Source organism: Pelophylax lessonae, assembly GCF_965119305.1.
Source record: "Pelophylax lessonae genome assembly, chromosome: 2".
NCBI classification, from domain to species: domain Eukaryota; kingdom Metazoa; phylum Chordata; class Amphibia; order Anura; family Ranidae; genus Pelophylax; species Pelophylax lessonae.
Window position 1 is genome coordinate 302,629,959 of NC_138769.1, and position 26,447 is coordinate 302,656,405.

The 26,447-nt window shown below is 43.4% G+C and overlaps 1 protein-coding gene across 1 annotated transcript in view; it reads left to right on the plus strand.

Moving 5' to 3' along the window:
• Nucleotides 1–24,759, plus strand: part of LEMD2 (LEM domain nuclear envelope protein 2) — a 74,985-nt gene extending 50,226 nt beyond the window's left edge. Inside the window, exons 4-9 of the mRNA XM_082246391.1 lie at nucleotides 4,310–4,386; nucleotides 4,469–4,548; nucleotides 4,689–4,831; nucleotides 12,273–12,374; nucleotides 12,490–12,592; nucleotides 24,403–24,759. Coding sequence (XP_082102517.1) covers nucleotides 4,310–4,386; nucleotides 4,469–4,548; nucleotides 4,689–4,831; nucleotides 12,273–12,374; nucleotides 12,490–12,592; nucleotides 24,403–24,574 — 677 coding nt within the window. The 3' untranslated portion in view covers nucleotides 24,575–24,759. The remainder of the gene's footprint in view (nucleotides 1–4,309; nucleotides 4,387–4,468; nucleotides 4,549–4,688; nucleotides 4,832–12,272; nucleotides 12,375–12,489; nucleotides 12,593–24,402) is intronic.
• The last annotated feature ends 1,688 nt before the right edge of the window (nucleotides 24,760–26,447 follow it).

Consider the following 26,447-nt stretch of genomic DNA (forward strand, 5'->3'; position numbering starts at 1 on the left):
CATTGCATGGACTATTTCTGTTTTTATCACCACTGGAATTCATTCATTTGTTCTTTTATATCCCTCAGCGCTGCTCTATTGTATTTTATAGACTGTCAGACAGGAATTGTATCTTTGACCTGAGAGTTCAGCCGCTTTTCACAGTCATTTATTGTCCATTTGCGCTGATATTACCTTTGCTTATGTTTAAATTGTACATACTACGCCATTGGAGTCTACCTTTGTTTCGGAGGTGTATTTTTTGGCTCATTCAGCGGATTTCAATTGGGAGTTTTTGGAGGCACCATGTCTATCAGTGTATGGGATATTGGATTGCTAACCGGAGCTTGGTGGTGTGCTGCTAATCCTTTGAGTTTACCCTTCCAAGACATGCCTCTTAACCGAGGGTCAAACGATCCGGTAATCAGATACCCTCTACTGAGCACGTGGTGATGCATTGTTTTTGGATCTGATCTAATTTCTTGGTGCTATACTCTCCTCAATCTCCTATATTTATTGGTTCAACTGAGGGAAGATTGAATCATTTTCCTGTGGGACTTTATGGACTGACCTTTGGGCCGACCTTTGGCTTTCTATTAGCACAGATGCATGATCCTTCTCTTTCTACTCATTATTGATCATTTAAGTTTATCTATGTGGCACTGTACTCCTATTGTTATCTATTTTGGGGTCTGATCTTACCTTTTGTACCGGCTGCCTTTTCAGTATTTACAGTGTAACCAAGCGCGGTTATTTTTGTTTTTTATATCCTAAGGCAATTGCCTTGCATTCCCTGGATGTGGTTCGGGCAACAAGGGTGTACCTGGCAGCTATGGAGTCTTTTAGGAAGTTCGACTCACTATTTTTCCTCACGGATGGACCTTGCAAAGGGTAGGCTGCTTCTGCTGTCACAATTTCCAATGGATCAGACAGGCTGTGGTTCAGGCTTATTCCATTAAGGGTCAAGTTCCTCCTTTCCTTGTTAGGGCGCACTCTACTCGAGCGCTTAGTGCCTCCTGGGCCTTCCGTCAGGCGTCAGTGATGCAGGTTTGCAAGGTGGCTACCTGGCCATCGGTGCACACGTTCACAAAGTTTTATAAGGTGGATGTGTTGGCACCTGCGGATGCTTCCTTTGACCGCAAGGTTTTTCAGGCTGCTGTTTAGAGGACTAGGTCCTCTTTGAGGGTGTTTTTAACTTTTTTTTTTTTCGGGTGAGCTACAGTTGTTTTATGATTGAGCTCCATGTTACCTGGTTGGCTATGTTTTAGCCTTGGTATTTTTTTCTTGCTGTTCCCACCTCTCATGTTTGACACTGCTTTGGGATGTCCCACTTAGTTAAGAAGATGAGGAGCTGTGTCCGTCAATGAAAGTGAAAATTGGATTTTTGAATTACCGTATAAACTATTTCTTTCATGGTGTGGGTTAAGTTCCGTGCAATGTAATGGAAATAATTTAGGAGAAGCTAGGAGATGGATAAGCTGCTGCCTACCCAATTACTAATCCTGGTGGGGAATAGTAAGATGAAAATTAATTCTGGGTATGGTGCTGCTAGATATTGGACCTTATTGTGACTAAGTGTTGACTAGTTTGTAGTGTGATCACCATGTGTATACAAAAAATAAATATGCATGTAAATATGTATATCGTGTTGAGTGTCCGAATCAAACAAAAAATTTATAAATTAAAAAAAGTGATAATATAAAATACAAAATTTATATATGTAACCACCAAAATAATCATGCGCTTAACCAAGCACAAAGTACAATATCAGCAGTGTCGTATATATCAAAAATATTATGTGTCTTGTGCTATGATCAAGTGCTATGTTCAAATCCAAATACAAAGTGCCTGGGAATCATTTTAATGACATAGACTATATAAGGTGACAAGTGCTCTTGAAACTCAGAAGTCAAAAAGTCCGTACTTGTATGTCAAACAATATCGTACACAGAGTTGGCTTATAAAGAGACAGGTGCTCTTTAAGGTGCTCCATAAAAACTCAAAAGTCCGTGCCTAAATGTTAAATGGTATCATATACAAAAAGTCCTCTAAATAGCATTAAATGTAAGGTGAACGGTGCTCTTCAAAGTTCTCCAAACAAAAATCTGTGACATTGGTAGCGCTCCACAAGCCATGCTCCCCTTATTGTCCCTCGCTCACCAGAGCTCAGCCCCTCTGGGGAGTACCAGACCTTCCAAGCAACCACCTCCAATAAGGACAGCCGACTCAGGATCCACACCCAGATGTCACCTTAAATCCACTTCTGAAGAATCAGCCACAAATCTTCTGAGCTTCTGAGTCTGTGGGTAGCCTAATTCTCCTTGCTCCAGGGTTCTGCTAGATCTCTGACTCCATTTCACATGTGGTGTTTGGTGAACAGGAGTCAAAATGGAGAAGGATACAAAGACACTCCCAAGTTTGTATGGAAGTGAGGACCGGTGTGGCACAATCGGTGACAGCTGTACTTCCGCTAAGAAAAAAGTGGAGTTACAGCTGTCACCTAGTGTACAACGTTGATTTAATCTGCATGATCCAGTGCACTGGTTTTATTTTTACATTCTTAGGTTATTAACCAGTGCAATATAAACTTTTTTGATCAATAAATGTGTTTCTTGCTCGCATGAATTATGCTTCAAGTGACCTTGATATTAGTAAATATATTTGCAAAAAGGCATACATGTAAAAAAGGGAGATAAATACTCACCTTTACTGCAACCTGTGCTGCCAGACTGCTCCTCCATTGAGTAGAAATCTTCCTCCGAATTCTGAAGGGAGTCAACATTTCAAAATCGTTGTTACCCTGGGTCCTCCACAGTTCTTGCTGAGTCCTTCTGCTGATCCCCAAGTCACTTCTGTATATAAGGCCACAATTTTATACATTTTTTTTTTTTTTCCTCCCTAGGTCAGGTGCCTTATGCTCCCCTTCCCTTCTGAGAAACCGCCTTTGACGTTGCTGCAAAGGCCAGTTATAGGTGGGGGCAGGGGCCATTTTGTTTGTTATTGAAACCCAGAAGTGTGACAGATGCAGAAGGCTTTTTGTCAGCTGTAGCTCCTGAAGTGAAAATGAGGCACCACCAGCCAAAGATGTAGGTGTTCTACCTTCTTTATTTTTTATTTCGTCTTTGCAGGCAGCTTTTTCTGGAATTTGCTTTAAGTTTTCAGCAAGGGTTAGTCAAGCAATCACGGTGGTGGCAGGTGAACTGAAATATAAAGTGACTTTAAAGGGAGTTCCGGCCAAATTTATTTTTTTTCCTTACTAAAAAATACCCCTAGAATAGTCATTGTTTGTGCATTTAAACAATGATATCCTCTAACCTGTCCCCTGTTTAGTGTACCTAAAAGGATGAATTGCTTATCTTCCAGCCATCTGCGGTGTGGGCAGCGGAAGCTGCAGTGTCTCTCTTCCTAGAGTCTTGAGTCCCAGGATGCTATACCTCGTTACTTCCGGTGCAGGCGCGTCATCCCACAGCTGGTTTAAGTCATTGCGCATGCCCAGAAGCTGTTCTCGTGCCTGCACCGGAAGTGACAAGGGACACCGATGTAGGCGCATTGACTCCTGGGATTGATGACACTCATCTCCCAGGAGTCAATGAAAAGCAGGAAATGGCGGCCGCATAAGGAGGAAGTGGAAGGAAGGGAAGATATTATTCATTAAAAATAAGATAAGTGAACAAAAAAAATAGCCAATTCGATTTTAGAAAGGGATATAGGTAAGAATGAAGTAAAGTGTAAAATTAGGTTGGAACTCCGCTTTAATAATTTTAACATTTTGTGATCGCTTTCATGCATAACACAAAACCTTTTTGTTTTACACACACAGCCTGATTTTATTGTAAAGAAGCACCACCGTTTTTAAGTGGAAGTAAACCACCGCAACAAAAGGAAAATTTTGGACCCCCTTATTGCCATGATGTGCTATAAGCCATAAAATGCCATTGTTACACATTATGGCATATTACCTAGCAAGCGATCCCTTCCATTGCTGCAGGCTCATCCCTCTCAATCCAGTCAGCTTCTAGTCGAGTTCCTGGTTTGGAATCTTGGGCTGCTCTAAGGTGATGTAACTCCCTGTCACTGCTTAGGGGTTACGTTTGTCCTGGCATAGAACTGTGCAAAGACTTTTCACTATCATGCAAAAGAAAACTGACAGGCAAAGGAGAGAATCTGTCATCTGTCAGAAAAGCCTACCTATCAGGTTTTTTTTTTTTTTTTTTTAGGCTTTATTTCTGGTTTTAAGTCTCATGAAGACCTAAATTTCTTTTTTTTTAGGCTTTACTTCTGGTTTTAAGTCTCATGAAGACCTAAATTTCTTCTTTCATTATCATATTAGGTAGCTTTGAGTGTGGAAATCCTTCTGGTCTGAAAAGCAAGTGTATACCAATTAGGAGAGCAAAAGAACATGTAATGGTAAGTATCAGTGATGACCTATCATTTTGTCCTGAGTCATTGAATTTTGAGACTTAACTTTGTTGTTGCATATCCTTTATAGAACGTTTTTGACCATGCACCAGAGAAATTTGATTCTGCTCTAGATTGGCTGCTGAACAGGGATGAACATTTAGGCATATGGTGAGTCATACTGCTGCTAATCTCTATACTTCTGGTCATCATCCTTTTTTTCCTTTATATCTGATTCGGTCTTAGAAACATTTGATATTGTAATAATTCCTTGCTTGTTCCTTATTTGTAACTACATATGTATTTTTTAGGGCAAAAGGTGAAGATGGAGAGATTGTCACCATGGGCTCCCTCGTCTCCTGTGTTGAATCTTCACGTCCCCATCTTGGAATTATTTGCCGACTAATAAACGCGCTTTACACAGCTATTTCTAACCTTTTCTTGGCCCTTTTTGGTAGGAAGTGCTTCATTTGTGTTTTTTATTGTTTTACTTGTTCTTGTTTAGTCTAACTTTCAAAGAGGTAACAAAACCAAAAATGAATTCTATTGCAGCTTTCCAATCAACCTTCTCTTTTCACCTGGTGATCTGGCTAGTAACACCACCAGTAATAATAAGAATGAGAACAGGAGGCACAGTAGTACAGCAGCATTGTCACTCTGCTAGAGTGGGTAGTCCTAAATAAATTTAGTAGATTTAGATATACTAACCTATGAAGGCAAACTCCAGCCCACACTTTATATTTTTCGGCTATAGCAAACATTTTCTTCCTTTTTGGGATAAAGGTTTGCATGAATCAATAAAAGCTGGTCATTTTAATCACCCCTGCCAGTGTTAAGTGGTTTGTCTCATCAATGTAAACTGATCCATTCTGCTAAAGAGCTTGTGCTTTTGAAAAATAGCAGACTTTCTGGCTGACTCACCAGATGAAAATAGAAGAAAGAAAGTATAAAAAAGGAAACAAATACAACCACCACATCTAAAAACTGGTAAGATGCAATATGTTTGCTTTTGTGTTTAATACTGCTTTAAAGTGGTTGTTAAGCCACTTGCAGGACTTTGTATAATCCAGGTTGTCTCCTAAGCCTGTGTGCCTTGGTCTCTGTGTTTTATAAAAAAAAATGCTGTATATACCTGATTTCAGTGTGCTGCTCGGCGATCACATGACTGGCTGGCTCTCTCCTCTCCCTGTCTGACAGCTGCAGGGGGCGGGGCAGAGATTCCCCTGCTAACGTCACTCGGTAGGAGAGAGAGAGAGCCAGTCGGTCACGTGATCAGAGCAGCACAGTGAAATCAGGTATATACAGCATTTTTTTGATAAAACACAGAGACCGAGGCATAGAGGCTTAGGAGATGAACAGGATTATATAACCTATTAACCGTTCTTTTAGCAGCAGGAGGGGCGGGCCATAACACAGAGCGGACAGGCAGGGAGGAGGACAAAGGAGAGTAGTGAGCAGGGCTGCGGGTGACGGAGGCACATACTCTGACCACTGTGTCAGGGCTAAGCAGCCATGATACACCGTGGTCCGTGTACAGAGGGGTGGGTAGAAACTGGCAGGATCAGCCAGGTTTTATGACCGAAGAAGGGGCCAAATGACACAGCACAAGCACTGTGTTGTATAACATGCTTTAACCACATCCATACCGGCCTATAGTCAAATGACGCCGGCAGGATGGCTTTCTAGATTCTAGATCCGGGCGGACGTCATTCTAGTTGCTACTGCGCCCCCCCCCCCCCCCGGCGATCACGGATGAGGCTCGTCCCTCGGACATAGCCCATCCCTGATCAAGGTAAACAGCCAATAGAAATTGGCTGTTTACCATGTGATCGGCTGTGTCAATCACAGCCAATCACATGAGCGGCTCCAGTGCGTGCCGCTCATTCTCTCTGGCTTTTATACCACGTAACCGGCTGTGTCCGGCACAAAAATGTCAGAGAAACGGTAACTAGCTGTCACCGTGTCGTCCTCCTCACACAGTGATCCCGTGTGAGCAGGAGATTGAGGTAACAGCTAGTTACCCATCATAGTGCACCCCAAACACACTGATTGCCCCCCCCAATAAAGAGTACTTGTCACTAACCCATCAAAGTTCCTGTCACCAGCCCATCAGAGTACCCGAGTACCTGTCACCAGCCCATCAGAGTACCCGAGTACCTGTCACCAGCCCATCAGAGTACCCGAGTACCTGTCACCAGCCCATCAGAGTACCCGAGTACCTGTCACCAGCCCATCAGAGTACCCGAGTACCTGTCACCAGCCCATCAGAGTACCCGAGTACCTGTCACCAGCCCATCAGAGTACCCGAGTACCTGTCATCAGAGTACCCGTGTGCCTGTCTCCAGCCCTTCAGAGTACCTATCTACAGCCCATCATAATACCGGAGTACCTGTCTCCAGCCCATCAGGGTAACGGAGTACCTGTCTCCAGCCCATCAGGGTATCGGAGTACCTGTCTCCAGCCCATCAGGGTATCGGAGTACCTGTCTCCAGCCCATCAGGGTATCGGAGTACCTGTCTCCAGCCCATCAGGGTATCGGAGTACCTGTCTCCAGCCCATCAGGGTATCGGAGTACCTGTCTCCAGCCCATCAGGGTATCGGAGTACCTGTCTCCAGCCCATCAGGGTATCGGAGTACCTGTCTCCAGCCCATCAGGGTATCGGAGTACCTGTCTCCAGCCCATCAGGGTATCGGAGTACCTGTCTCCAGCCCATCAGGGTATCGGAGTACCTGTCTCCAGCCCATCAGGGTATCGGAGTACCTGTCTCCAGCCCATCAGGGTATCGGAGTACCTGTCTCCAGCCCATCAGGGTATCGGAGTACCTGTCTCCAGCCCATCAGGGTATCGGAGTACCTGTCTCCAGCCCATCAGGGTATCGGAGTACCTGTCTCCAGCCCATCAGGGTATCGGAGTACCTGTCTCCAGCCCATCAGGGTATCGGAGTACCTGTCTCCAGCCCAATAGAGTACCTGACTACCTGTCTTCTGCCCATCAACGTATCCGGGTACCTGTCTCCAGCCCATTAGAGTGCCCGAGTACCTATCTGCAGCCCATGCCTCCTAGATTATGTGTTGGGGTGTTTGCTTCCCAAAATGGGGTCATTTTGTGGGGGTTTCCATTGTCCTGGGGTTCCAGGGCCTTCAAAAAGTGTGATAGGTTGTAATGAAATGATATGTGTAATTTATGCTGCTAGAACACCGGACGGTGCTCCTTGCATGTTGGACCTCTGTATGTGGCTATGCTGTGACAAAGTCCCACATATGTGGTATCGCCATACTCAGGAGTGGCAGAATGTATTTTGGGGTGCCATTTTTGCTATGTACATGCTATGTGTTAGAAATATCCTATAAATGGACAACTTTGTGTAAAAAAAAAAAAAAAAAAAAAAAAAAGCGTTTTCATTTTCTTTCCACATTTTCCAAAAACTTGTGGAAAAAAATGACATGTTCAAAAGACTCATTATGCCTCATAGAATATACGTTGGGGTGTTTGCTTTCCAAAATGGGGTTATTTTGTGGGTAATTCCATTGTCCCGGTGCTCCAGGGCCTTCAAAAGTGTGATAGGTCGTTAGGAAATTATATGTGTAATTTATGCTCCTAGAACACCTGATGGTGCTCCTTGCATGTCGGGCCTCTGTATGTGGCTAGGCTGTGTAAAAGTCTCTCACATGTGGTATCGCCATACTCAGGAGGAGTAGCAGAATGTATTTTGGGGTGTAATTGCAAGTATGCATATACTGTGTGCGAGAAATAACTTGTTGTTTTGACAATTATGTATAGAAAAAAAAAATATTTCTTAATTTTCCCAGGAATTGTGGGAAAAAAATTACAACTTCAAAAAACTCACCATGCCTCTTACTAAATACCCTGGAATGTCTACTTTCCAAAAAGGGGTCATTTGGGGGGTATTTGTACTGTCCTGACTTTTTAGGGCCTTAAGAAATGAGATAGGCCGTCGGTACATCAGGTGTGATCAATTCTCAATGATTGGCACCATAACTTGTAGACTCTATAACTTTCACACAAACTAAATAATAACCACTAATTTGGGTTATTTTTACCAAAGATATGTAGAAGTATAAATTTTGGCCCAAATTTATGAAAAAAAATTACTTATTTACAAAATTTTATAATAGAAACTAAAACAAAATGTTTTTTTTTTTTTTCAAAATATTCACTCTTTTTTCACTTCTATCGCAAAAAAATAAAAAACCCAGCAGTGATTAAATACTACCAAAAGAAAGCTCTATTTGTGTGAAAAAAAATGATAAAAAACTTGATTGGGTACAGTGTTGTATGACTGAGTAATTATCATTAAAAGTGTGAGAGCGCTGAAAGCTGAAAATTGGTCTGGGCAGGAAGGGGGTATCACTGCTCTGTATGGAACTATTCGGCCTATCGGTAAAAGTCAAAACCGACAAGTTATAGGAAATTCCCATTGTGGGATTGATCTACAGTACTTAAGGGGTTCCTCTTCCTCTTGGTATCGCTGGTGTCAGCAAGAAGAGTCAGCGAGGTTCAAGCACCATCAATCTTGGAACCAGTGAAAGGAAATCATAATAATAACAGAGGAAAGCAAACTCCTAAAACATTGATATTATGGCCAGTAGCACATAGGTGCAGTTATGTAATCTAACTTCATGCCCATGTAGATAAGCCATTACAGGATTAAGCAATCCAAATATACGAATAGCATTAATACTTATAAGATGGGGTCGCTGATGGCCATTCTCTAATAGGGCCACCCCCAACCCCACTGAACACCCCAAATGGGTACACACTGTGTCCAGTTGGGGGGAGGGGGTAGACCCTCCGACAGCTAAAAGTCCGCGGACCACCATATATTAGACTGACATGTACAGAGTTCTACAAGGTGTTATTTGTGACACTAACAGAGAATACATGAAAGGTAAAGTAAAGGGAATACTCTGTGGTAGTAAATCAAAGCAGGCTAATTGGGCTTGAGACCAGGAGCGGCATTAGGATGCTTTAACCAGTGAATCCATCGTTTGCTAAAGGTAGGCATTCTATGATCTTTAACAGCTAGTAACTTCTCAAAATGACATTGTGTGTTTACCCGTGAAGTAAGTTCCTGAATTTTTGGTGACTCAGGTGATTTCCATTGGTGAGTGATGGTCAATCTAGCAGCAAACAAGATGTGGAGTACTATAGTCTGGTACTTCGGAGGGATCAGATCTATTCCCAAGTTCAAAAGTGCCAAAGCCGGCCAGATAAAGAAGGTCGTGCCCAGAAAAACTCCAAGTAAAACCTCAACTTCCTTCCAAAAGGGTTGAACAAAGGTGCAATCCCAAAGGATATGATACAGTGTTCCTACCTTATTGCACCGTCTCCAACACAATGCACTGGAGGAGGGATAGATTTTAGATAGCCTATGAGGCGTTAATTACCATCCATGGTATATTTTCAGAAATTGTTCCCAATCATCAAAACATTTAGACAGTTTATAGTTGACCGTGATGGCCTTATGCCATTGTGAATCTGTAAAGGTCAATTGGAATTCAGATTCCCATTTAGTCCTACTTGGGTTCAATGAAGGTGCTTGGGTATACATATACAAGTTGTAAAAAAAAAATATGCCCCGTGTGCTAGATATAGCGTGGCCCCTAAGGAAGTCCCATGCCGTAGCAGGGAGGGATAACTGGAAGGCGAGTTTGTTAGTTTTGTGAAAATGGCGAATTTGTGCGGGGAGTCTGCGGGGAGAGAGCTATCCTTAACGCTGAGCCAATAGTTGTGGGCATTCTTTTTCCAATCTAATGTCGAAGGATGGAATGATCCATTCGTAAGCCCCCAATGGAATATCTAAGTTACGCCTTGTTTTTTTAATGTTATTATTTAAAAAGTCGAATATAATAATATATTTAAAAATGTAATTTTTTTTTTTTTTTTATTTAAACTGTCATTTTTCGGTTTTCAGCCAAGTGCATCCTGTATTTTAGGTTTCGGTACCAACATTTCCATTCAGTGCACCTCTATTTCCACTGTTTGCTTTGTATGAACAGTACTGGCGGTCATTTAGGGACTCTTTATATAGCAGAGCAGATATCACTACCTGCTCTTCATTTTAATATGCACTACTACTACATATTGCGCATACTGCTTGTTGTAGCCCACAATGTTCTCTGTGCCTAATGCATAGAAAGGCTCTCCTCCAATCAGTTCTATCATTTGACTTTGACAGGTTATGTAGCAGGTCTGGCAGTTTATTTTTTTTGTCTCCACTCATTTAAAAACATTTTGCTGGCTTAAAAAAAAAAAACAAAAAAAAAAAACAGTATGCCGATTTAAAAAAGTTTGAAAAACCATTTTGTACCTCCTTTCTTTAGATTTTTATTTACTCATAAGACCAAAGTCCTACTTCCCTGCTATACAAAGCATTGGCCAAGCATCAAACTGTGACTTTACCATCAGGTCAGTGTCTTAAAGGATAAGTCCACCCTAAAACTAAAATTCCTGCATCTATAGATCTCAGCCATCTAACATTAACCTATTTAGCCATGTAAGGAGGAAATCCGTATATGTAGCTTTTTTGAAGCCGATCCTACCCAATCTCCAGCGGTTGAAGCTCTGCAGAGGACACAGTCAACGGCTGTGAAATGAATGGGAAGTGATGTCACCCATAGTTACTAAGGGGCTTTCATTGTCGGCTGTGTCCTCTGCACCCACCTACCCAGCGAAGCCTCGGCTGACAGCTCAGCGTGGGGTCGGATCGGCTTCAAAAAAGTAAGTATACTGATTTCTTCTTTACAGGGCTAAATAGGTTAGTGTTGGATCATGGAGATCTATAGATGCAGGGATTTTAGTGGTAGGGTGGACTTATCCTTTAAAGAGCTAGCCACTTTTGCCACTATGTCAAATGTTGTGGACACAAAGTGGCATTGATGAGCCGTATGATGCATGGTCAGAAGGAGACTACAGACACATGATGTGCTATGTATACGATACGGCTGCTTGTATCCCATCATTCTGAGCGAGCATTGTAAAGCAGTGGGTTAGCATTCTTGCTCTACCACAGGAACTACTGTGACTGGCAGGATCGCCAGGAAAGATTTAGCAGAACAAAAGCCCTACAGCATAAAATCTTATATTATGGTACGCAGGTTTTAGTTCCCACTTCTGCAAGCCTGTGGCCCTCACCCTGGACTTATAGGAGTATGTTATAGAGGGTGACAATCTGGGATCTGCTGATCACCTGAGGAAGAAAAGGGGGTGGGGGGAAGCTGTGACCTTGTACCTGGACAAAAGTGATGTATAATGAATTTTTTTTTTTTTTTGGTACAAATATGCTCCAGTGGGAAAGGGGGATTACAAAACCCAAACTTAAGCTGGCTATACACTAATACGAAAAGTTGTTCAAACTCATTTTTCGAAAAACAAACATTCGGCCGTGAAAGCAAAGATCGTGCCATCATGTAATGACCTATAAATCGTTCAGTGGACATAAATGAATCAGCTTTTTGTTTTTTGTTTTTTCACATATATCTAGTGCAAACAGTTTGGACGAGAAACACATTAACCTTTTTGAATTTATCGTTCGCGAGAAAATTTCCAAACTTGTCCTTCTTTTTTTTTCGGCTCAAAAACGTCACTACCGATTTCGTGCCCATTAACTGGCCAAAAAACAAAAGAACTGTCCAAACGGCCGATTTTTCGTATTGTGTATGTATGTATGTATAGTGCATTAGTCTGTACAGGATGTGAGATTTCCAAAATACTTTCATAATTGAAAAAAACAAATGCAATATCTACCTGCACCTGCCTTCTCTTTTGCAGCATATTTTTTCCAGGGCTGCAAGAGCACTTTACTACTGGTAATGTTTGGTTGAGATTCTAGGGCTATTGATTTTACATTTACCAGTGTTTTCTTTTCCATCAGTTGTCTTTGTTCTCTGGTTATTTTTGATCTACTTGCGCTATCACTGGAGGAACATAGAAGACGGGGAAAAACAGATGTTTGTTATGGTTGAGAAAATCATTGGTATGTATCAAATATCGTGTACTGTTAATGCAATGCGACTGATTAAGTCAGTGAATGTATGTGGATGCCTAATATATCTCTTGCTTCTCTTTCTCTTCTCTCTTGTTTTTCAAAGATGTTGTCAAACATCACTATAAAGACTATCAGCAGGGAACCGAACACGACCCATTCATTGGTATCTTGCATGTCAGAGATACACTTATAATGCCTCAGGACAGGTAAGCATCAGCAGCCCATGATCTGGTCCTAAGTGCACAGATAAAGGAAATGGTGCTTTTGTATGTCATCATATGACTAAAAGATTAAGCCAAAAAAGAATTGCTTGCTCTGTGGTTACTAGGGGCATCCTGCATTTTTCAGGTTATTAGAGCTTGTAAAAGTCTATTGTTTTCAAGAAGACCCCTGTATGGGTGAATTACAGAACGACAACAGGATCAGTAATACAGTCATCCAGCAGCACTGCTGAAGCAGGCCATGTATTATGCGATTTTCCTTCCTGCAACCTGTGGAGCTATTGTTTTTCCCTGCGGGGGGGGGGGGGGGGGGCAGGGGACTACAATGGCAATAATCGCATCCTAAAAATCAGTCCTGCTGGTGGTACAGTCAGCCTGCCCCATACATGGTTCGAATCTCAGCCGGTCCCTGCTGAGGCGGCCAAGATTTGAATCATCCATGGCTGGCCTAAACAAGCCTGCATTATGTTAGTAGACCTCAATTTCTATTTTAAGCTTACCTTTATAATGTAAAATAATAAAGCTGAACTCTGGGCACAAAAACTTTTATTGGACTATATTTGTCAATAGCTGCAAACCATATACAGTATCTCAAAAATTTTTGTAAATGTTTTATTATGTTTTTTCATGTAACACTACTGAAGAAATTACACTTGGCTACAATGTAAAGTAGTGAGTGTACAGCTTCTATAACAGTGCAAAGTTGATGTCCCATCAAAATAACAGCCATTGATGTCTCAACTGCTGGCAACAACAGTGAGTACACCCCTAAGTGAAAAATGTCCAAATTGGGGCCCAGTTAGCCATTTTCTTTACCCAGTGTCATGTGACTTGTTAGTGTTACAAGGTCTCAGGTGTGAAAGGGGAGCAGGTGTGTTAAATTTGGTGTTATCGCTTTCAATTTCTCATACTGGTCAGTTCAAGTTCAACATGGCACCTCGTGGCAAATAATACTGAGGATCTGAAAAAAAGAATTGTTGCTCTACATAAAGATGGCCTAGGCTAAAAGAAGATTGCCAAGACCCTGAAACTGAGCTGCAGCAAGGTGGCCAAGACCATACAGAGCTTTAATAGGACAGGTTCCACTCAGAACAGGCCTCTCCATGGTCGACTAAAGAAGTTGAGTGCACATGCTCAGCGTCATATCTGGGGATTGTCTTTGGGAAATAGACGAATGAGTGCTGCCAGTATTGCTGCAGAGGTTGTGGGGGTGGGGGGTCAGCCTGTCAGTGCTCAGACCATAAGCCACACTGCATCAAATTGGTCTGCATGGCTGTCGTCCCAGAAGGAAGCCTCTTCCAAAGATGATACACAAGAAAGCCCACAAACAGTTTGCTGAAGACAAGTAGACTAAGGACATGGATTACTGGAACCATGTCCTGTGGTCTGATGAGACCAAGATAAACCTATTTGATTCAGATGGTGTCAAGCGTTATTTGGCGGCAACCAGGTCTGGAGTACAAAGACAAGTGTGTCTTGCCTACAGTCAAGCATTGTGGTGGGAGTGCCATGGTCTAGGACTGCATGAGTGCTGCCGGCATTGGGGAGCTACAGTTCAATGAGGGAACCATGAATGCCAACATATACTGTGACATACTGAAGTAGAGCATGATCCCCCTCCCTTCAGAGAATGGGCCGCAGGGCAGTATTGCAACAGAAGGACCCCAATCGCACCTCCAAGAGCACCACTGCCTTGCTAAAGAAGCTGAGGGTAAAGGTGATGGGCTGGCCAAGCATGTCTCCAGACCTAAACCCTATTGAGCATCTGTGGGGCATCCTCAAACGGAAGGTGGAGGAGTGCAAGGTCTCTAACATCCAGCAGCTCCATGATGTCACCATGGAGGAGTGGAAGAGGATGCCAGTGGCAACCTGTGAAGCTCTAGTGAACTCCATGTCTAAGAGGGTTAAGGAAGTGCTGAAAAATGAGGGCCACACAAAATATTGACACTTTGGGCCCAATTTGGACATTTTTGCTAGGGGTGTACTTTTTGTTTCCAGTGGTTTAGACAATAATGGCTGTGGGTTGAGTTATTTTGAGGGGACAGCAAATTTACACTGTTCTACAAGATGTACACTCACTACTTTGCATTTTAGCAAAGTGTCATTTCTTCAGTGTTGTCTCATGAAAAGCTATTATAAAATATTTACAAAAATGTAAAGGGTGTACTCACTTTTGTAAGATACTGTAAATCCATATTGTTTGCACTGAATGCTTTTGCAAAGCCAGATGTTAACTTGTGAAAGTAGCAGTGACATCATCACTGTGCTTGAATAAACCTGTGCAGAAAGCAGAGCTGTGGGAGGGGCCGAGCAGGCACCACCCACTACAGGCTATCTGCAGAAAACTATGGAATGGGGTGGAATCAAGACCTGCCATCCTGCACAAGGATAGAGCGCAGCAGTGACCGGTCTTTATTACAGGAAGCTCCTGCACGGGAACAAAGTTTCACACTAGATTACTGTACAGATCTGGAAGAAATACACAAACACATGCAAGATTTAAATTCAAACTTTAGTCAGAAAATAAAGTCCTGCAAGATCACTTCAGTCTGGTCCTTTTTTGCAGATTTAGTTATGTAAAACATTAAAAAGAAGTGCCTGTACTGGTTAAAATCCAGTAACACACTGTCTCACCCTGCTCTGCACATCCTCAGTGGCTATAATTTTTTAGACACTGCATAATTTATAAAGGCTGATTTGTTCACAACCTTAACCACTTGCCTACAGTGCACTTTCACCCCCTTCCTGCCCAGACCGATTTTCAGCTTTCAGCGCTCTCACACTTTGACTGAGAATTACTCAGTCATGCAACACTGTACCCATAAAAAATTTGTGTCCTTTTTTTCACACAAATAGAGCTTTCTTTTGATGGTATTTAATCACTACTGGGTTTTTTATTTTTTGTGCTATAAATAAAAAAAGACTGAAAATATCGTGTAAAAACGCATTTTCTTTGTTTCTGTCATAAAATTTTGCAGATTAGTAATTTTTCTTCACAAATTTTGGCCAAAATTTATACTGATACTTATCTTTGGTAAAAATAACCCAAATAAGTGTATATTATTTGGTCTTTGTGAAAGTTAATAGAGTCCACAAGCTATGGTGCTATTCATTGAAAATTGACCTTACTTGATCACACCTGATGTACTGAAGGCCTATCATTTCTTGAGACACTAAAAAGTCAGGAAAGTACAAATACCCCCCAAATTACCCCTTTTTGGAAAGTAGACATTCCAAGGTATTTAATAAGGGGCGTGGTGAGTTTTTTGAAGTTGTAATTTTTTCCCACAATTCTTTGCAAAATGAAGATTTTTTTTTTTTTTTTTTTTTACAAATTGACGTATTAACAGGTTATTTCTCTCACACAGCACATGTATACTTGCAACTACACCCCAAAACACATTCTACTACTCCTCCTGAGTATGTCGATACCACATGTGTGAGACTTTTTCACAGCCTAGCCATATACAGAGGCCTAACATCCAATTAGCACCGTCCGGCATTCTAGGAGCATAAATTACACATATAATTTCCTGACAACCTATCGCACTTTTGAAGGCCCTGGAGCACCAGGACAATGGAAACCCCCAGAAAATGACCCCATTTTGGAAAGCAAACACCCCCAATGTATAATTTTTGAGGCATAATGAGTCTTTTGAACATGTCATTTTTTTCCACAAGTTTTTGGAAAATGTGGAAAGAAAATGAAAACGCATTTTTTTTTTTACACAAAGTTGTCAATTTATGCAATATTTCTAACACATAGGATGTACATAGCAAAAATCGCACCCCAAAATACATTCTGCTATTCCTCCTGAGTATGACGATACCACATGTGTAATACTTTTACACAGCCTAGCCACATACATAGGCCCAACATCCAAGTAGCACTTTACACAAAGTTGTCCATTTATCCACTTTAAGACTGGGCCTATTTTTGACACTTGGTGTTTATAAGGTAAAATCATTTTTTTGCTAGAAAACTACTTAGAACCCCCAAACATTATATATTTTTTTTAGCAGAGACCCTAGAGAATAAAATGGAGATCATTGCAATATTTTTTATCACACCATATTTGCGCAGCAGTCTTCCAAATGCGATTTTTTTTGAAAAAAATGCACTTTTTTGGATTAAAAAATAAGAAACCAGTAAATTTAGCCCAATTTTTTTCCATAATGTGAAAGATAATGTTACGCCGAGTAATTAGATACCCAACATGTCATGCTTCAAAATTGCACACGCTCGCGGAATGGCGCCAAACATTGGTACTTAAAAATCCCCATAGGCAACATTTTAGAAAATTCTACAGGTTACCAGCTTAGAGTTAGAGGAGGTCTAGGGCTCAAATTATTGCTCTCGCTCCAATGATCGCGGCGATACCTCACGTGTGGTTTGAACACCGTTTACATATGTGGGCGGGACTTGCGTATGCGTTCGCTTCTGCGCGCGAGCTAACGGGGACAGGGCGCTTTAATTTTTTTTTCCTATTTATTTTATTAAGTTTTTTTTTTTTTTTTAAAATGTTTTGATCATTTTTATTCCTATTACAAGGAATGTAAACATCCCTTGTAATAGAAATAGGCATGACAGGTCCTCTTTATTGTGAGATCTGGGGTCAAAAAGACCTCACACCTCACAACTACACTAAAAAACAAAAAAAATAAATAAATTGTTAAAAAAGAAAAAAAAACGTCCCTTTTAAACCAGTTGCTAGGCAACGACTTTTGACGTAGCTCCAGTCCTCCAAGTCCATAGAGACAGGAAGTTGAGTGAGGGCAAGATGGCCCTCACTCGACTCTGAGGATACGGGACCCGATAGTTTTCCCCGCTGCCAGCGGGTCCAGTAAGCTGGGAAAACGTCTAGGACGCGGCGGGAGGGGCACCTCTTCCCATGCACCGTTGCGGCGGATTCGGCGGCGAATCTGCCACTGGGACCACCCTTATTTGAAAGCCGACCGCCCGCCGTTTTAAAAAATACCAGGGTTATGGCAGCTATATGCTGCCATAACCCCAGTATTTAGCTTTAAATGGCCGATGTATATAGTCGTTAGGCGGTCGGTAAGTGGTTGCATGTATATAGCAAAAATTGTACCCCAAAATACATTCTGCTACTCCTCCCAATTATGGCAATACCACACGTGTGAGACTTTTACATAGCCTGACCACATACAGAGGCCCAACATTCAAGTAGCACCGTCAGGCATTCTGAGAACATAAAATGCACATCTAATTTCCTGACAACCTATCATTTTTGAAGGCCCCTCACATTTTTAACACATAGCATGTACATACCAAGAAATACACTACAAAATACATTCTATAAAGGAAAGTGTAAAAAAAAGTATTACCTGTGGTTTTAGTAGTGCAGTTGTCCACAGAGGAGAGCATTAGTCCAAGCAGCAGGCAGGGACATGCTTAGCGACAATAGCAATTTTCCAGGCAGCAGGCAGGAATATAGTCTATAGTCAATACTGGGATATTGTCAGCACAGCCGCAGCATTTGTCCAAAGGAATTTTCCAGGCAGAGACATGGTCAGCACAGCCATAATATTGGTCCCGGTACACTGCAGACAATCATTGTACCACTCTCCAGCCCTTCATTGACATACTGCCTCTTGCTACAGCTAATATCATGCAGCAGGCAGAGGCATGATGGTAGTAAGTCAGCTGAGGGCCTTGGTCAGGTGAGACCTGGGGACAGGGGTAGATGCTTCTCCCACCCAAATCTCTTTGAAGACTCCAGACCCTAATCCGGAATTTACGAAACCCAGAGAGAACCAAAAAAATTGGTTTTCTCTATCCGGAAAAACAACTCTGGAGCACCTCACATATGTGAGACCCCTGTGTACTACAGTAGCAGGGGGCGACAGATCAGTTCAAGCGGCAGGCAGAAGCGTAGTTGAAAAAACAGGCCAGGGTCAGTTCACAGGGAAGCAATCCAAACAGTAAGAAGAAGCGTAATCGGTAAAACAAGCCAGGGTCAGTTCACGTGAAAGCAGTCTAAACAGTAGGCAGAGGCATAGTGGAAAAACAGGCCAGGGTCAGTTTATGTGGAAGGCAGTGGCATGGTTATATGAGAAAAATTGGTCAGCACAGATGAAAACGGGGAAATGGGCTAGTAATTTATGGATGTATGGTAATGTGTGAAGCATTCTCCAATGCACAGGCCAGGTTGGGAGGGACAGTACCGACAATAGAAGCTGGTATCTTTACGAAATCCCCTTTTGCTGCATTCACTGCATCTTTTTTGGCGTCTTCGGCCTGCTTCAGACGGTGGAAGGTGGTCTGGGAAGTGGCGCTCACTAAGTCGGCTAACAGCCTCAGAGTGAAGGTTTTCTTGGGGGAGTCCTTGTGGGTAGATGAGGGTCGTGACATTTTCTTCAATGAATTTTAGGAAGGAGATGGGGCTTTCAGTGGATTTGGTGTAGATTACATAAGCGTTATAAAAGGCCAATTGAAATAAATAAATTGCAACTTTCTTGTACCAGAATCGGGACTTCCTTGTTGCTAAGTAGGGCTGAATCATTTGGCCGTTAAAATCCACTCCCCCCCCCCCCCCCCCCATGTAAAGATTGTAATCCTGCACACACGTTGGTTTTTGAATGGGGCCTCTTCTTCTTCGAACCTCAACTGTGGTGTCGTTATGAATGGTGGACATCATGTACACATTTCTGTTATCCTTCCATCTCAAGGCCAGCACTTCGTTGTTTCTCAAGGCTGCTATTTCCCCCTTTCTCATTCTTTTATTCACGAAGGATTGTGGAAAGCCCTTCCTGTTCTTCCTGGTGGTTCCGCAGGCTAGGGTTCCTTCGAGGTACAGATGTTTGAAGAGGGGAAGGCTGGTATAAAAATTATCCAGGTATATGTGGTAACCTTTCCTCAGCAGTGGGTACGCCAAGTCCCATACAACCTTTCCATTTGTGCCCATGTAGGCTGGGCAGTCAGGGGGATCGAGCTGGGAATCTCTTCCTTCGTATAAGCGGAACGCATACAGATATCTCGTAGCTCTTTCGCACAGTTTATAGAATTTGACCCCATATTTGGACCTTTTGCTCAGAATGTATTGCTTTATTCCTAGCCAGCCTGTAAAGTGTAGCAGGGACTCATCTACACATATATTTTGATCAGGGACGTAAAGTTCTGCAAAACTTTGGGAAAGAAAATTTATGAGGGGGCGAATTTTATATAGCTTGTCAAAATTTGGATGATTTTGGGGGGGGGGGGGGGGGGCACTGGCTGTTGTCACTGAAATGAAGGAAGCGCATGATAATTTCATACCTGGACATTAGGGCAGAATATATGGGCATACTGTGTATGGGGTGGGTGGACCAATAGGCATGTCCTTCATTTTTTTTTGTAACCCCCATGTTTATCGTGAGGCCCAAAAACATTTTGAACTCCTCCAAGGTTAACTCTCTCCACTCAAACAGACGGGAATAGGAAGATTGGGGGTTGTTTACAATAAACTGCTGGGCATACAGATTTGTTTGGTCCACGATGTATTGCAGAAAATTGTTGGGCAAAAATAAATGGAGAAAATCAATTAACGAAAAATTCTCTGTATTGGCCTGCACACCTGGCTGTGCGGTAAAAGGGGGAATATTTGCTGATCCCGAGTTGGAGGGCAGCCATCTTGGGTTGGCAAGACCATCTGGGAGATGGGTAGTGGCCCTGGTTCTTGGGGGGATGTGACACTCCAGTGCTGGTAGAAGGGGGATTTGAAATTGGGAGTGATGCCGCAGCACTGGTGCTGGGCCTGGGCATTCGCTCCTGGGGTGTATCGCAGGTGGCAGTGCGGGTACTGGGCCTGGGCATAGGATCCTGGGGTGTACTGGTGGTGGCAGTGCTGGTACTGGGCACAGGATCCTGGGGTGTATCCCTTGTGGCTGCCTGGTTTCCAGAGCGCCGTACCCTTTTGGGAGGGATCCACTCTTCCTCCGAGTCCATCTCCGATCCGCTACTATTAGCGACTTCAAATTCCGAATCTGATTCGGAATTGGATTCTGATACTGATGAGAGCGCCCCGGTACTCTCATTAGTCATAGAGAGGATCTGAAACACCTCCTCGCTGCTGTACATCCTTTTTGACATGCTGGCTGTGATGGGCTGTGCGACGGGTGACGGTTGACTGCGGATGATCACTGATGGGTGGCAGGTGACTGATAGGTGGCAGGTGACGGTCACTGATGGGTTGACAGATGACGATGACTGATGGGGTGACAGATGACGATGACTGATGGGGTGACAGATGACGATGACTGATGGGGTGACAGGTGACGACTGATGGGGTGACAGGTGACGATGACTGGGGTGACAGGTGACGGTGATTGATGGGGTGACAGGTGAAGGGCGCTGGTCACTGATGGGTGACAGGTGCACCGCTGGCGATACTGATGGCAGTCTCTGGTGACAGGTGCACTGTATAGGTAGTGATTTTTGGGCACCGATGAGGTGACTGTTGGGTGACAGGTGCAATTGGGGGGGGGGGGGTTGATGACTGCGTGGGGACACTTTTTTTTTTTGTGCTTTTACACTGACAAGTAGGGATGCACCGAAATGAAATTCTTGGCCGAAGCCGAATAATAATGAAATGTTTGGCCGAAGGCCGAATACCGAACGTGGTGTTTCGCATTTTTTCCATTTATTTTGCCAATTTTTTGTCCTCTCTCTTGTCCTCTCATGTCTCTCTCTCTCTTGTCCTCTCATGTCTCTCTCTCTCTCTCTCTTGTCCTCTCATGTCTCTCTCCCTAAATGTTACTGTAGGGAATGGGATTCAGTGCACACAGCAGCCTTGTACCATAGGGTTAATGTTAGTGACACTGTAGGGATTGGGAAGGATGCTGGGAATGGAAATCAGGAAGCATGCAGGCAGCCTTGTAAATTTTAATTGCAGATACAGGGCACTGGGCAGGTCAGGGTTAATGTGGTAACATCAATTACTCAGTGACAGTCAGTCAGTGTCAGTGTGGACTTGATCAGATTATACCGTGACAGACAGTCTCTCCTAGTGGTGGTAGTAGGAGGCTGGAGGTGGACTAGTAGGAGCCTGGAAAGGAGCACAGCCGCATACATACATTACTCACTCGTGCACTGCAGCCCGCCCCACACATTCAGTGAGTCTTACTCTCCTCCCTAGTTTTTTCAATGGCACATTCAGGAAGCCAATCACGCCGTGAGTAGCGGCACAGCGGAACCAATCAGGTGTGCAGGCACGCGTGATTGGTTCGCTGTGCAGCTAATCACGGCGTGATTGGCTTCCTGAATGTGCCATTGAAAAAACTAGGGAGGAGAGTAAGACTCACTGAATGTGTGGGGCGGGCTGCAGTGCACGAGTGAGTAATGTATGTATGCTCACCGCTGAAGTGTCCCGGCTTCCCCTGCCTAACACGGAAGTCTGTGAGTCCTCCTGTCCTCCTCCGAGTCCCTTCCCCCTGTAAATATTGTGACCTCGGCGATATGAATATCGCCTACGGCCACAGAAGGATAGTCGATATCCTATCGACTATCGTTCAGCCCTATTGTTCGGCACAAAATTATTCGGCCTTTTGACTTATTCGGCCGAACACCGAAAGTGCTATTTTTTCTATTTTCGCCGAATATTCGGTGCATCCCTACTGACAAGACACAGATCAGTAACCCACTGTTTCTGGCTCTGCTCTCCTCACACTGGAAACGGTGTGTGAGGGGAGAAGAGCTAGTAACAGTGAGTTACTGCTCTGCGTTTACATTTGTGATGGGTTGTGAATGGGTTCACAGCCGATCACGTGGTAAACAGCCACTGTCATTGGCTGTTTACCACTGTCGGTGACTAGCTGTGTTCCTAGGGAACACAGCGCCACCGACATGACCGCGCTGCGCGCTCCTGATCGCGCGTGCGCGGTCTTCTTCCGGGAGTTACTGTTATGATCGGCTATGTCATTGAAACATTGAAACACAGCCAATCACGTGGGAAACAGCCATGCCCATTGGCTGTTTCCCCCCTGCCGGTGACGGGCTGTGTCCCGGGGACACGCCGACACCGGCAGTGCAGGGCAGCGCGCACACGATCGCGCGCCTGCCCTGCATGAATGGGCCGACGTCATATGACGTCCGCCCAGAACAATGGCTGCACCGTCCCGCCGTCATTTGACGGTGGGCGGGCGGCAAGTGGTTAAAGTAAAATTTAAACACTTCTATCCTTTACAGTCAATGAAGCTGCTTCTGTTTGATCTGAAACGGTCATGTGATCCGTTTTGACACCAGCCATCTGATGGTTTGACTGTTTAGTTGAGGACACAAGCAAATGTGATAGATGGCAATCCTGGTATTCTAGGAATGTATCTGTTTTTTTAAACCATTAAATCGATGGCTATAGTTCTGCTTTGATTTGATGCTGTTCATGGGATCTGGGCTTCAGCAAAATGGAAGCCTCCAGTAAAAAAAAAAAAACAGCAATGCTGGAGGCAATTTACAGCACATACTAATTTAGGTAACAAAATTAATAATGTGGAATGTATGTTCCTTGCTGAAGAACATTATTTTTTATTATTTATAGTTTTACTTTAATTGCGTCAGGTCCACCCTATAGCAGTTTTACTGCTTCGTTCCAGTGAAGGGAACTCTTAAGGTGTCAGCATACCAAGACATTTTGGACAATTTCATGCTACCAACTTTGTGGGAACAGTTTGGGGATGGCTCCTTCCTGTTCCAACATGTCTACTCACCAGTGATCAAAGCTAAGTCCATAAAGACATGGATGAGAAAAGTTTGGGGTGGAGGAACTTGACTGGCCTGCAGAGTCCTTACATCAACCCGATTAAAACATCTTTGGGATGAATTAGAGAAGAGACTGCGAGCCAGGCCTTCTCATCCACATCAGTGCCTGACCACACAAATGCGCTTCTGGAAGAATGGTCAAACATTCCCATAGAGACACTCCTAAACCTTGTGGACAGCCTTCCCAGAAGAGTTGAAGCTGTTATAGCTGCAAAGGTTGGGCCAACTCCATACTGAACCCTACAAACTTAGACTGGGATGCCATTAAAGTTCCTGTGCGTTTAAAGGCAGGCGTCTCAATACTTTTGGTAATAAAGTGTATTTTGGCAAGACAAAATTACAAATATAACTTTTTCTTGCTTTTGCTGTCTTTGAAATATATTCTAAATGGTTTTCTAAAAATGAATTCTGCAAAATTATCTACAGGCACACACCTCTTACAGCAGGGGGTCTGCGAGCCATCAATTGCAGAGAGCTGACAAGTGGATTGCGATCACGGCTCTGCCTTTGCCACTCTTATGTTTACTGCAGAGCTGGAGGCAGCAGGACAGTTCTGTGGGAGGAGGGGGACAGAGGACACTACTGTATGGTGTAATGTAATTGGGGGGGGGGCAGGGGGCAGGGATCTTTGCTTTCCTCCCCTCCAGGTAGATCTCAACCTCCTGAGAGGTTGCCTACCCCTGTCTTACTGAGCTTGTTTGATTAATGAATCATTTCTCACCCCACATTTTGATTATATGTAGGCTTCAGGCACTTCATTGCAGGTATGTGTTTTATAGAAGTGATAATATGATTATCATTGATTCAAGTGGGCATTGCATTTTTTCATAGCTGCCCAACAGCTTAATGAGGTGCCTTGAAATAGTATCTTCCCACCCCAAGCACCATATTGCTTGTGCATAAACATTTACTTCACTTTGGCCAGTTGGCTCCTACTGTTTGTCCACACCAGGTTATAGCATATCTTATAACAGAAAATATAAAGAGTAGCAAAGACATGATAGAATATATAAATCCTTTGTTTCATTAATCTTTCTAGGAAACGTTTAAAAAGAGTCTGGGATCGGGCTGTGCAATTTATTGAAGACAATGAATCTCGACTTCGTACAGAATCGCAACGGGTGGCTGGAGCAGATTTGCTTGTGTGGCGCTGGACCCAAACACGACATGACATTCCCAACAAAAATCTTTATTTCGGATATAGATTCTAGTTTGGGACATGAGAAGTAATGTTCTGCAATTGTAAGCAAGTTATTTCTTTTATGGCACACTAGCTACTTGGCTTCTGGGATTTATGCATCCATGCACTGAAGATGGGTTTCTGGGAATGTCGGACATCTTTTCCACCTTTAACTGCCTTTTTTTATATACATGGCAATACATAAAAATACTTGTTGTTTAGAATGACTCGCACTCTGCTTTCTGTTATTGGAAGTATATGTTGTACTTTTGTGTTTCCTTTTATACATTGTATTTAAATGTTTTCATGTATAAAATTTGTAATCTGCAGTCGCCTACATCTGTTTTGTGGATGCCCGACAAGCAGTTCTGTGCCCCCTACATGCGTTGAACCTAGCATTACACTATCCAAATTTCTTGTAACCTAAAAGGTGATGGACTCCATGAAAGCCTATTATCCCTCACTTTTGTAAGGCTCTGTGCTATTCTTTGACTGTAATTGCTTCATGAGTAGGAAGAGGGTTGGGGGGAGTGAAGGGGTGGTGCATGAGATGTTGTAATTTGTTCTTGCAGGGGCTCATGGGAGATCTAGACACTTGCTGTCTCCTCGCTTGGCTGCTCCCGTTCTGGACAGCAGTTATTCCTGCACAGCAGAGATGTTGTTTATAAGCTGCAGCAGAGAGGCATAAAATTCAATTATTACAGAATAACACAATACCTTCACTGGATTTAACCAGTGCCTTGCCACCGTTCTGTGATGAAAATCAGTTTCTTTGACACCAGCCACTACATAGAACAAAGACCAGTATTGATATGTTAGTCATTGCTGTATTTTATTGTGCTGAATAAATTTATCATTCTGAGTGCCAGTCTGAAGCACCTGTATGCTGATTAGCTATAATTTCAAGGGTTATTTTGTGCTTTCTTTTTTCCTGATTGTTCATTACGATAGAGAACAATGAATTTAGTGTAGGCAGGAGGTCTGTTTCCACATTTCACCTTCTCTGTGTCAAATCATCAATTAGACCCCACCTACGGAAAGACTGATCAAATCGGAGCAAGTTCAAAGAAGTGTGACAAAAGTGGGGGTCTGAAAGGTGGACTTCCCTCTGGGGAATTAAGTAAAATATATCAGCAGCTACCCAAAAACAGATTTCTCTATCGCTCATTGACAGACGTAGTCTTCTTGATTCTCAAGAGCTGGGTTATGTTGTCTCCGCAGGAGTAGGACTAGGCAGAATGACAAAACGTTCTGGCTCCACCCTAGGGGCAGTCCCTGAGGGTATATCCTCCCTCTCTCTGCTACAGGGAATCAGGTCCTTACTCCTGACTAGACAGAAAAAAACTAAGTTCCTTGCTGGGATCTTTTGGTCCTGGCAAGACTTTTTTTCTTTAAGAAAAAGACATTTTTTAGGTAGTTTTCTCCAGTGTTTTTTTCCTGTGAGATCTTCAAGCAAAAATGCCGGACTGGGCGACACTTGTGGTCACCCCAGCCGGCCTACGAGCGCGCGCAGACCATGGCATTGCGCTTGGTCGGCCGCGACATATTCAAGTAAGTATGCGGGGCCGGGCGACGGGCTGGATGTTGAGATCCAGTGGTCACCCCGGTTTCTGCCTAAGAGCGCGTGCAGACCAGTGCGCTGAGTCGGCCGCGACGGAGTCCCAGTAAAGGGACTGACTTTGCGAGTTAAAAGCTCGCTTGGACGCCAGGTACCAGAGAGTCGAGGCGTCCACAAACCCCCACCCCGGTGGAGAGGGTATTGTGAAGAGAGGGTGCCTGTCGGTTCGGTATGGTGAGTAAACGTTCCCTTTTTTCCTCATTATGAGGCAGTATATATTATGGGCCCCTCCATATATGGTCAGTATATATCTGATACTTACAAGTCCCCCTTGTAATACAGCATG